General features: G+C 45.4%; 1 protein-coding gene across 1 annotated transcript in view; it reads right to left on the reverse strand.

Annotated features, from left to right (window-relative positions):
* Positions 1-214: 214 nt before the first annotated feature.
* Positions 215-12,928, reverse strand: part of slc6a17 (solute carrier family 6 member 17) — a 69,883-nt gene continuing 57,169 nt past the window's right edge. Inside the window, exons 10-11 of the mRNA XM_041195676.1 lie at positions 1,138-1,300; positions 215-580 (exon numbers count right to left, since the gene is read on the reverse strand). Of these exons, the coding sequence (XP_041051610.1) occupies positions 215-580; positions 1,138-1,300 (529 nt within the window). The remainder of the gene's footprint in view (positions 581-1,137; positions 1,301-12,928) is intronic.

Consider the following 12,928-nt stretch of genomic DNA (forward strand, 5'->3'; position numbering starts at 1 on the left):
CAGTATTGGACGAGCCTATCATTGTCTAGTTTACACAATTTGGATTAGTTTTTTTACCATTGGAGATCAATGTCAGATTGACCTGATTTCAATCGATGGCGCTAGTTACAGGTTGTTTTCTCCAATTACAACTGCTGATTAATCGTTGCACCTCTTACTGTTTCACTTTATATTACAACTGCATTAGGTACTGACTCTCCTCTTCTGATCCACCTTACAGTTCCGATTCTGGAGTGCCCGCTGACAGGTAACCAATGCCATATCGCCCATTAGCAGCAGTCATTTCCATTGGTGAGGTGCTATCAGGCCCATTATAGGAGCGATGGATGGGCATTGGTGAAGGAGTTTCACTGGGAACCTTACTCAGGATGAACCTGGTCTCATCGTGATCATCCAAATTGGACATATCTTTCATCATTCGACCTCTTTTGTACGAAACGGATAAAGTGTTTGACCCATCAGACACAAGATGGAAGTGACGGACAATGAAGACAATCGGAATGGGGAGGACTCCCAGCACAATCAGAGTAACGGTCAACCCAAGGGCCCAGCCTGGGAATATCAGGTACCTCTCCATTGCCTAAACAAAGAAAAGGAGGCTCCATTTCACTGACCAATGCATTTAGCAAAAGGCAACTGGATTATCTCAGGAATATGGGCAGTGTCTACTAACCCTCAACAGCTCAGTGACATCTTAAAACAGAGGCAAACCAACTGAAATCATTGATAGCGCTGGCCCATAGGATTCCTCTGCCCCATTATAGCCTGGTATTGACTCCTAACAGCTCACTGACACCCCCTGGCAACTCACTGACCACCCAACCCCCAACCCCATCAAAACCTCCCTGAATCCCCCCACCCAGACTGCTCCCAACCTACAAGACTTCTAACTGACTGACCCGTCTCCCCTCAAAGGCACCTCATTGACCCCACCCGCCCCCCCGACAGCTCACTGACCACCACCAACTCCCCCCACCATGACATCACAGTGATATGGTTCATGCCCCTTCTCACCCAGAGTCTCTTCTGTGGAAAATAATCACTTCTCATTGCAACTCTTGACCGAGCCCCTGAATTTAACCACCGCGGCCCCATCTTAAAGAACCCTGCTGTCAGAAATATTCTTTTTCTGTTTACCTCCTCCATTATCCAGGCATTGTATCCAGGTGGTGTAATGCCCATCTGAATAATGCTTGCCAACATCAGGATTACCATGGCCAGAGGGGAGATGTACTTCCAGGTGTAATAGTAATATCTATACGGAGTGAAGCCCAACATTTCTGTCAATTCCTGCATGAATCTGGGAAAGAGCATAAACACGTTACACAGCACATAAAACTCTCTCAATATTCAGGTTCCTGCATCTCTCTCTCTGTTAACTGACAACACACGTAGTGACGGAGCAATTAGAATATGTACAACTAAACAACATCCCCCCAAAGTTTAACACTGCGACAATATTGGAATTACATAACTGGCCAAGCAGGTTGTAAGCTGGAGGTTGTGCTGAATATAGCTGGATGCAAGTTTCAAAGGTTGACAGAAGCTGAATGAGGTGTTTAAAATCATGAAAGGAATCAATAGGATCGAGACAGGGGGAAACTATTCTCTGGACGAGGAATTCAAAACAAGGCTGGGGGTGGGGGGGGGCATAATTAGAATAAGGACATTTCAAAGTGAAGCACCTTAATTATGCAAAGGGTACAGGAAATTTGAAACTGAGGCAGTGGATGCTGCAGGTCGAAGGTCATACAAGACGGAGATGGATGAAATTGTGGTTGGATAGGGTTTGAAAGGCCAAGGAACAAGAAATGGTGGAGGAACTGAATAGCTACTTTGCGTCAGTCTTCACGGTGGAAGACAGGAGTAACATCCCCAAACTTCAAGAGAGTCGGGGGGCAGAAGTAAGTATGGTGGCCATTACCAAGGAGAAGGTTCTAGGAAAACTGAAAGGTCTGAAGGTGGATAAATCACCTGGACCAGTAGGTAAATGTAGTTGAGTGGGGATTGCCCTTGAATGAGGGAATAGACTTGAAGGTGAGAATGGTTTTCAGTTTTATTTTTTAAGCTTTACTGCAACTGTATGGAGCCTTGCTGGGACCACATCTGGCGGACTTGGCACAGTTTTGGTCTTCTTAAATGAAAATGGATAGAACTGCATTAGAAACAGTTCAGGGAAGTTTCACATGGCTCTTCCCTAGGATAAAGGAGTTATCTCATGAAGAAAGTTGAACAGGTTGGTCCTGTATCCAATAGGGTTTAGGAGAATGAGGGGTGATCTTATTGAAACATACAGTTTGGATACCTGGAGGATGTTTCCACTTGTGGGGAGGGTGGGGGGTGAACTAAAGGGCATAGTTTCAAAATAAAAGGTCTCCCTTTTAAGATGGAGATGAGGAGAACTTCTCACTCCCAGAGGGTTGTTAGTCTCTTTCCCAGGGAGCTGTGAAGACTGGGTCATTGAGTTTATCCAAGGCTGAGTTAGATAGATTTTTGATAAACAAGGGAGTCAAGGGCTATGGAGGGAAAACACGAAAGTGGAATAGGCAAAAATGGGCCTTTTTCTGGTTGGCAAGATGTGACAAGTGGTGTGCCACAGGGATCAGTGCTGGGGCCTCAACTTTTCACAGTTTATATGAATAATTTGGATGAAAGGACTAAATTTGTTGACGGCATATAGATAGATGGGAAAGTAAGTTGTGAAGAGGACATAAGGAGGCTACAAAGGGACACAGATAGGTCAACTGAGTGGGCAAAGATCTGGAAAATGGAGTGTAATGAGGGAAGATGTGACATTGTCCATTTTGGCAGGGAAAAATAAAGAAGACTTTTATTATCTAAATGGTGAGAGATTGCAGAGCTCAGATGTAGAGGGATCCAGGTGTCCTAGTGCATGAATCACAAAAAGTTAGTATGTGGGTACAGCTGGTAATTAGGAAAATTATCATTTATTGTGAAGGGAATTGGATAGAAAAGTAGGGAGGTTATGCTTCAGTTATACAGAGCATTGGTGAGATCACATGTGTACTGGTCTCCTTATTTAAGTAAGGATGTAAATGCATTGGAAGCAGTTTAGAGAAGGTTTATTAGACTAATACCAGGAATGGGCAGGTTGTCTTATGAGGAAAGGTTGGACAGGTTGGGCTTGTATCCGCTGGAGTTTAGGAGAGTAAGAAGCAACTTGATTGAAACATTTAAGATCCTGAGGGTGGATGTGGAGGGGATGTTTCCTGTTGTTCTTTTTATTTGTTCACAGGATGTGGGCATCACTAGCTGGACCAGCATTTATTGCCCATCCCCAATTCACCTTGAGAACTGAGTGGCCATTTCAGAGGGCATCAGCCACGTTGGGTCTGGAGTCATATTTACAACAATTGGATACTAGCTAGGTGGGAATTCAAATTTCACCATGTGCCATGGTGGGATTCAAACCCAGGTCCCCAGAGCATTATCCTGGGTCTCAGGAGTACTAGCCCAGGGACAATACCACTACACTACCACCTCGCCCACGTGGAGAAGCTAGAACTTGGGATCACTGTTTAAAGATAAGGGTCACCCATTTAAAACAGTGATGGGGCGAAATCTTTTCTCTCAGAGGGTTGAGAGCCTTTGGAACTCTCTTCTCAAAAGGTGGTGGAAGCAGAATTTTTGAATGTTTTTAAGGCAATGTTAAGATAGATTCCTGATAAGCAAGGGGGTAAAATGTTATCGGGGGTGGGTAGGCAGGAATGTGGGGTTGAGGTTACAATCAGATCAGCCATGATCTTATTGAATGGCGAAGTAGGCACAAGGGGCTGAGTGGCCTACTCCTGCTCCTAATTCAAGGCATTTCACGGCAACGTTATAAAACAAGATGTAACTTGAGCCACATGGGAGGATATTAGGGCAGGAGACAAATGCTAACTTAGGAATTTGGGAATTCAGTGCAGAGTGGGGAGGAGGTGATGCTTTTTATATTTTTTTCAGCCTCCAGAAGCTGGTGAGTGTTTGTGGTTTTAATCACATCAGCAAATAGGTGATTGTTTCATGAGTTTTTAAGATTTTATCCCTCTAAATAGTGGCAGTAGTTTAAACTGGTATTGGTAAGACACAAGTTTTGCATTAAATTTATAGCTTAACTAGTTAAACTACTTGGTATAACTACAGACAACAGTTGAGTAATATTTCTAGGTTTCACACTTAATTAGTTAAATTAAACACAATAAAGTTGGAGGGTAGATGATGTGTTTCATCTGTAGCATGTGGGTGCTAGTGGACACCAGTGTGATCCATGGCAATCACATCTGCAGGTGGTTTAAGTGTCTAAGTGTTTGCACCTCAAGGAAGTTTGGCTCCAATTTGATGAAGGGAGTCTGAACTTCCAACACTGTGATGCATCTGGAAGGGAAAAAGTTACCTGGACACTTGGTTCCAAGAGGCAGTCACACCCCTTAGGCTAGATATTTCTGCTTTGGTCTGTGGTCAGGGACAGGAGGGTGTTACTGAGAGTATTGGGATCCAAATGGAAGAGTCTCAACCATTGCAATTGTCCAACAGATTCAAAGTTCCTGTAACTTGTGTAGATGAGAGCAAGGAGGATAAGCAAACTGACCACAGCACTGTGGTGCAGGAAGCTACAAAAGAATGTTGATGTAGTCGGGTCAGTATAACTAAGGGATAGATACAGCCGAGAGTGAGAGACCTGAAGGCTTTGTTGCCTTATTGGTGCCAGGGCCAAGGATATTTCCTCAGGGCCGGAGAGGAACGTTAAGTGGGAGGGGAAAGGTCCAGTTGTCATGTTCCATTTGGGTAGGACTAAGAAGGAAGTTTTGTTGAAGGATTATGTGCAGTTTAGGACTAAATTAAAAAGTAGAACCACATAGGTAATAATCTCTGGATTATTTCATGAGCCTCAAGCAAATTGGTCTAGGGTAAATAAGATCAGAGAGTTAAATGTGAGGCTCAAAGCCTGGTGTGGGGGAAATAGGTTCAATTCATGGGCACTGGCACTAGTCCTGGGGAAATTGGGAGCTGTACCATTGGGATGGTCTACACCTGAACTGTGCTGAGACCAGGGTCCTGGGGAATCGTATAAACAGGACTGAACGGAAGCCTTTAAACTAAGTAGTGGTGGGGGAGGGACAAGGAACATTTCATGTGAGCAGAGATTTGGAAAGTAAAAGGGAAAGGACAAGGCAATAGTGCAGGATAGCAGTACAGGTAATGCTGCCCAGAATAGTGGTACAGGTAATGATGACCTGGATGGCGATACAGGTAATGATGACCTGGATGGTGGTACAGGATAGCAGTACAGGTAATGATAACCAGGATAGCAACACAGTATAGCATTATAGGTAATGATAACCAGGATAGCGATAGAGGTAATGCTAACCAGGATAGCGGTACAGGTAATGCTTACCAGGATAGCGGTACAGGTAATCATGACCAGGATAGCGGTACATGTAATCATGACCAGGATAGCAGTACCGGTAATGCTAACCAGGGTAGCAGTACAGGTAATGCTAACCAGGATAGCGATACAGGTAATGATGACCAGGATAGCTATACAGGTAATGTTAACCAGGATAGCGGTACAGGTAATGATACCCAGGATGGCGGTGCAGGTAATCATGACCAGGATAGCGGTACAGGTAATGCTAACCAGGATGGCGGTACAGGTAATGATGCCCAGGATGGCGGTTCAGGTAATGCTGCCCAGGATGGTGGTACAGGTAATCATGACCAGGATAGCGGTACAGGTAAGGGCAACCAGGATAGCGGTACAGGATAGCGATATAGGTAATGATAACCAGGATAGTGGTGCAGGTAATGATGACCAAGATAACGGTACAAGTAATGATAACCAGGATAGCGGTATAGGGTAGCGGTAGAGGTAATGATAACCAGGACAGCAGTAGAGGTAATGCTAACCAGGATGGCAGTACAGGTAATACTAACCAGGATAGTGGTACAGGATAGCGGTACAGGTAATGATAACCAGGACAGCAGCACAGTACAGCAGTATAGGTAATGCTAACCAGGATAGCGGCACAGATAATGATGACCTGGATAGCGGCACAGTACAGCAGTATAGGCAATACTGCCCAGGATAGCGGTACAGGTAATTCTGCCCAGGATGGCGGTACAGGTAATGATAACCAGGATAGTGGAACAGGATAGTGGTACAGGTAATGATAACCAGGATAGCACTACAGGTAATGATAACCAGGATAGCGGTACAGTATAGCAGTACAGGTAATGCTGACCAGGATAGCGGTACAGGTAATGATAACCAGAGTGTGACAGAAAGAGTCAGAATGTACTAACATAAGGATACACCAGCAAATAAGGTCAGAGGAGGAAAAAATGGTAAAAAGACAGAATTAAAGACTCTTTATCTGAATGCACACAGCATTCATAACAAGATGTATGAATTGAAAGCACAAATAGAAATAAATGAATGTGGTATGAAAACCATTATAAAGACAGTTGCAAAGTGACTGTAGCGGGAAACTGAATATTCAAGAGTGGTTGAGGTTTTGGAAGGACAAGAAGGAAGGAAAAGGACATGTGGTAGCTCTCTGAATAAAGGATGAGATCTGTACAACAGCGAGAAATGATCTTAGTTCAGAGGATCAAAGTGTAAAATCAGTTTGGGTGGAAATAAGAAACAGCAAAGGAAAGGAGTCACTGGTGGGAGGGCTTATAGACCCCCGGACAGTAGGACAGAATACAAATAAAAAAATAATGGGGAGTTTGTAAGAAAGATACTGCAATAATCATGGGAGCTTTTAATTCCCTTTATATAGATCGGATGAATAAAACTGACAAAAGTAGCCTGAAAGATGGATTCATGGAATGTATTCATGAGTTTCTTGGAACAAACACTGTGGGAAGAGTAATACACTCCCAAATCAGGAGCGTCCCCTGCTTTTGGAGTTGTATTATTGGGCATGATGATGTCGTGTGGCGTTCCTGACATCATCACACTAGATTTGAATGATGCGGAAAGCAGGCGGGCTTACATGTTGGAACCCCCCCCATGTTATGTAAGTGTCATTTAAGGGTGTATTTAAGATTGTGTATTTAAGACCCAATTGACTGCCATAATATGGTGTGAATGCTATAATTTGCCTTTAGAGTTAGATTCAGGCCCATGTGTGGTTCCTGTTTTTTCAGGGGAAGCTTGTTAGGTTGAGTTTAAAAGCTACAACTGAACACAGAGTCTCCACTTAGCAGTTAGTAGATGTGTAACTGCTAGGAGTGCTTATGTGAATCAGCAGAGTATCCACTTTAAAATCATATGAGTTAGAGGTCTTTCCCCGGCTGCTGATTGGTCTGCTGAGTGCCATATTTTGTTTCTGGCCATCTCCCAGGGCTATAAAGTATCAGAGAGAGATGGGCATTGAGGTCTCCATGGGAGACACAACAGTGAGGAGGAGAGGAGGGTAAGGTGGAGGAGGAGGAGGAGAGTGAGAGTCAGAATAGGAGGTCCAGGATACACTGGTGGTGCAAGAAGGGGCCAGAGCTGTGCCAGGCCAAAGGGTCATGAGGGCCTCAGACATCCTCAGCAGAGGCGCAGAAGGTCTTATGCAGCCCCTAAAGCCTGCAGGCAGAGACTGAGCTATCTGCAAATGTCAGAGATTCAATGCAAGAGAGGGCTCAGGATAAGAGCCACAGTCACATGCACGCAGGGCATATCGCCACCTGCGTTGGGGGGCACTCAATGCCTGTAGCTCCATGTTCAGCTTCTTCACAACAGGCTCCATTCAGGCAGTATGTGCATAATACAGCCTGCTGCACACCACTGGATCAGCGTCTTCACTGATTCTATGTTTCGAAGGGCAGGCTGTTACATCTCCTTCACATTGGATGACCAGAGTCAACTCGAAAAAGCCTGAGGGTTTGCGGCAATTGCAGATTTCCCCACGGTACAGGGAGCCATTGATTGTACTCACATCACCATAAAGGCCCCTGCTGGACAGCCTTGCACCTTCGTCAACGGGAAGGACTTCCACTCGCTGAATGTCCACTGGACTGTGATCATCATCGGTGGATCAGGCAGGTACATGCCAGGTACCTGGGCAGCAGCCACAACTCCTTTGTTCATCCAAACTCACAGGTGCCGGACCGATTCAGCAGCCCTAAAGCCATGGATCGGTGGCTTCTGGGGGACGGGGTTACCCATTGAAGAGATGGCTCATAACGCCAGTGAGGGCGCCCAGAATTGATGCGGAGAGGAGATACAATGACAGCCATGGAAGCACCAGGGCCAGCATCAGGGGTTCAGGTGCCTTGACAGATCAGGATGGACATTGCAGCACGCTCCATCATAGTCATGGTCTGCTGTGCCCTCCATAACCTCACTATTCAGCGAGGGGATGCCCTTGGGGAAATGGGCATGGCAAATAGGGCCATTTATCTGAGGGTGATGGCAAGGACAAGGTGACGGAACACGGCGCCGTTCATGTGGAAGGCCCTGGACGTGATCGCATGGGTGACATTGGTTGCTCCCGTCGGTTTGAAACAGCACACAGGAGGGCTCACAGGGAGTCATCGTTAAATTGAGGGTCTGGTTTGGCCCTTCTCCTCTGCCTTTCCCCTCGCTCCAATGGCTCTGACATCTCTGGAGGGGAATATGCAACAAGGAGACAACTTCTTTATGTTAAGATGTGGAAAACTTGTCCTGGTTCAAAATGAAAGCCACAGCTGCTAATTGGCAAATTTTGGACACATCAGATATTGCACAGATGCACACTTACCTTAAAGGCCCACAAATATCTCCTGTTCAAAAATGCTGCAGAACTCTCCTCAGTGCAGACATTTGCTGGGTCCCCATGCCAGCGCACCCTTTAAATTACTGGCCGTGACCTTGTTCCAGGTCACAGCTGATGACCTTGGAGGTCAGACATCCCGCCTTCCAACCCACTGCTTATAGGCCTCAAACCCGCCTGCCGCTCTCAATTGAGTCAATTAGCAGCGAGTTTGGAGGTGGCTCTGGAAGTCGGTAGGCTGCCTACTTCTGCGTGCGGGTACCACCCCCATGCCAGAGAGTATTTTTCAGCCCTGTGTTTCCTGCCAATGCAAAATGGCCATCTGTGCATGCGCACTGGCCTGTGCAGGTGTCACTCTGCCATGCCCAGTCTGCCAGAAAGCTTGCTTTAAAATAGTTTCTTGTCAACAGATGATGGCCTGGCAAGGTGGCCGTTGATATCTGTCTGTGCATGCGCACTTGTCCACACATGTGCAGAAAACCAGGAGAAACAGTGCCAGCAAAAACCTGACTGTTATGAGCTTCCTCGCAATGGTACTGGCAACGTAATTTTCCAATAATGAGTGTTGTATTGGAGTAGCCAGCTGATTTTTGGGATTTACATTTCTTGAAATTAGCAAAACACAAATAAAAATTGTTGTACTCAATATTCAGTCTGGAAGGCTGTAAAGTGCCTAGCCGGAAGATGAGGTGCTGTTCCTCCAGTTGGCGTTGAGCTTCACTGGAACGTTGCAGCAGGCCAAGGACAGACATGTGGGCATGAGAGCAGGGTGGAGTGTTGAAATGGCAAGTGACAGGGAGGTCTGGGTCATGCTTGCGGACAGACCAAAGGTGTTCCGCAAAGTGGTCACCCAGTCTGCGTTTGGTCTCTCCAGTGTAGAGGAAACCGCACTGGGAGCAGCGAATGCAGTAGAATAAACTGAGGGAAGTGCAAGTGAAATGCTGCTTCACTTGAAAGGAGTGCTTGGGCCCTTGGACGGTGAGGAGAGGGGAAGTAAAGCAGCAGGTGTTGCACCTTCTACGGTTGCACGGAAAGGTGCCATGGGAGGGGCTGAGGTTTAGGGGGTGATGGAAGAGTGGACCAGGGTGTCCCGGAGGGAACGATCCCTACGGAATGCCGCTGGGGGGGGTGAAAGGAAGATGTGTTTGGTGGTGGCATCATGCTGGAGTTGGCGGAAATGGTGGAGGATGATCCTTTGAATGCGGAGGCTGGTGGGGTGATAAGTAAGGACAAGGGGGACCATTTCATGGTTCTGGGAGGGAGAGGAAGGTCCGAGGGCGGATGCACAGGAGATGGGCTGGACACGATTGAAGATCCTGTCAACCAGCATGGGTGGAAAACCTCAGTTATGGAAGAAGGAAGACATGTCAGAGGAACTGTGTTTGAAAGTGGCATCATCAGAACTGATGTGACGGAGGCGAAGAAACTGAGAGAATGGGATGGACTCCTTACAAGAAGCGGGGTGTGAGGAGCTGTAGTCAAGGTAGCTGTGGGAGTCAGTAGGTTTGTAATGAATAGTGGTGGACAATCTATCACCAGAAATTGAGACAGAGAGGTCAAGGAAGGGAAGGGAAGTGTCAGAGATGGACCATGTGAAAATGTGAAAATCTGTCCCCAGATACCGAAGCAGTCCATGTCCAAATGCAGCAAGACCTGGTCAAAATCCAGGCTTGGGCTGACAAGTGGCAAGTAACATTCGCACCACACAATTGCCAGGTAATGACCATCTCCAACAAGAAGAATCAAACCATCGCCCCTTGACATTCTATGGCAATACCATCACTGAATCCCCTATTATCAACATCCTGAGGGTTACCATTGACCAGAAACTGAACTGGACTAGCCATATAAATACTGTGGCTACAAGAACAGGTCAGAGGCTAGGCATCCTGTGGCGAGTAACTCACTACCTGACTCCCCAAAGCCTGTCCACCATCTACAAGGCACAAGTCAGGAGTGTGATGGAATATTCTCCATTTGCCTGGATGAGTGCAGCTCCAACAACACTCAAGGAGCTTGACACCATCCAGGACAAAGCAGACTGCTTGATTGGCACCCCTTCCACAAACATTCACTCCCTCCACCACCGATGCACAGTAGCTGCAGTGTGTACCATCTACAAGATGCACTGCAAAAACTCACCAAGTTCCTTAGACAGCACCTTCCAAATCCACGACCATCTAGAAGAACAAGGGCAGCAGACACATGGGAACACCACCACCTGCAAGTTCCCCTCCAAGCCACTCATCATACTGACTCGGAAATATGTCACTGGGTCAAAATCCTGGAATTCCCTCCCTAACAGCACTGTGGGTGTACCTACACCATATGGACTGCAGCAGCTGAAGGCAGCAGCTCACCACCACCTTCAAGGGCAATTAGAGATGGGCAATAAATGCTGGTCTAGCCAGCGACACCCACGTCCCATAAATGATTTAAAAAATGAAGACTTATTTAAAGTGGACTTGGAAAATATATTAAAAAGGTAAGATGACAGAGAAGCAGTGTGCAAAGAAATATTTCATAAGTCTTAACAAAGATATTGCAATTGAGGAAAAACATTACAAGAAGGATGCACAATCCATAGGTAACTAAGCAAGTTAACAATGGTATTAAATTGAAAGGAAAGCTACACAGTGCTGCGAAGATTAGTGATAGGCCAGAAGACTGGGAAAAAATTAGAAGCCAGCAAACGATGACTGAAAAAAAAAGGGAGAAATTGGAGTATGAGAGTAAATTCGCAAGAATTATGAAAGCAGACGGTAAAATCTTCTACAAGTATATAAAAAGGAAACGAGCAGCTACAGTCAGCATTGGTCCCTGAGAGAGTGAGACTGGAGAATTAATTATGGGAAACAAGGAAATAGCAGAGACTTTGACAAGTGTTTTGTATCTGTCTTCACAGTAGAAAACACAAAAAGCATCCTGAATATCATTGAAAATCAAAGGCAAAAGGAAGGGAGGAACTTAAAACAACCACCATCACTGGAGAAAAAGTACTGGGATTACTAATGGGACTAAAAGCTGACAAGTCCCCGTACTTGTTGGTCTGCATCGTAGGGTCTTAAAAGAAGTGGCTGCAGAGATTGTGGATGCATTGGTTGCAACCTTCCAAAATCCCCTAGATTCTGGAAAAGTTCCAATGGATTGGAAAACCATAATTGTAGCACTTCTGTTCAAGGATGGAGGGAGATAGAAAGTAGGAAACTATAGACCTGTTAGCCTAACATCTGTCAGCGGGAAAAAGCTAGGATCCATTATTAAGGAGATAATAGAGGAACATTTAGAAAATCACAGTACGATCAGGTAGAGTCAAAATGGTTTTGTGAAAGGGAGATTGTCTTTGACAAATTTATTAGAATTCTGTGAGGATGTAACAAGCAGGGTGAATAAAGGAGAATCAGTAGATGTGGATGAGTTTCCCAAAGGCATTCGATAAAGTGCCACATAAAAGGTTATTGTGTAAGGTGAGGTGTTGGGAGTGATATATTGGCATGGATAGATGAATGGCCAACAAACAGGAAGCAGGGAGTCAGGGTAAGTGGGTCATTTTCAGATTGGCAAACTGTAACTGCAGGATCAGTGCTGGGACGTCGACTATTTACAATCTATATTAATGATTTGGATGAAGGGACTGACTGTTTTGTAACTAAATTTGCTGACATTATAAAGATAGGTAGGAGAGCAAGTTGTGAGGAGGTTACAAAAGAGTCTGCAAAGGGGTATGGATAGGTTAAGTGAGTGGGAAAAAAATTGACAGATGGAGTATAATGTGAAACATGTATAATGTGAAACATGTATAATGTGAAATGTGAGGTTGTCCATTTTGACAGGAAGAATATAAAAGCAGAAAATTATTTAAATGTAGAGAGACTGCAGAATGTTGCAGGACAGAGGAATCTGGGTATCCTTATTCATGAATCACAAAATGTTAGCATGGTTGTACAGCAAGTAATTAGGAAAGGAAGGAGTATGAAAGTAGGGAAGTCTTGCTACAATTGTACAGGGCACTAGTGAGACCACATCTGAGTACTGTATACAGTAGAGTAGGGGAGACGGTGGGATATTGGTAATGTCACTGGACCGGAAAACCAGAAACTGAGATTAATGCCCTGGGGACACGGGTTCAAATCCCACGACAGCAGCTGGTGAAATTTAAATTCAATAAATAAATC

This window comes from Carcharodon carcharias, chromosome 9 (genome assembly GCF_017639515.1).
Source record: "Carcharodon carcharias isolate sCarCar2 chromosome 9, sCarCar2.pri, whole genome shotgun sequence".
NCBI classification, from domain to species: Eukaryota; Metazoa; Chordata; class Chondrichthyes; order Lamniformes; family Lamnidae; genus Carcharodon; species Carcharodon carcharias.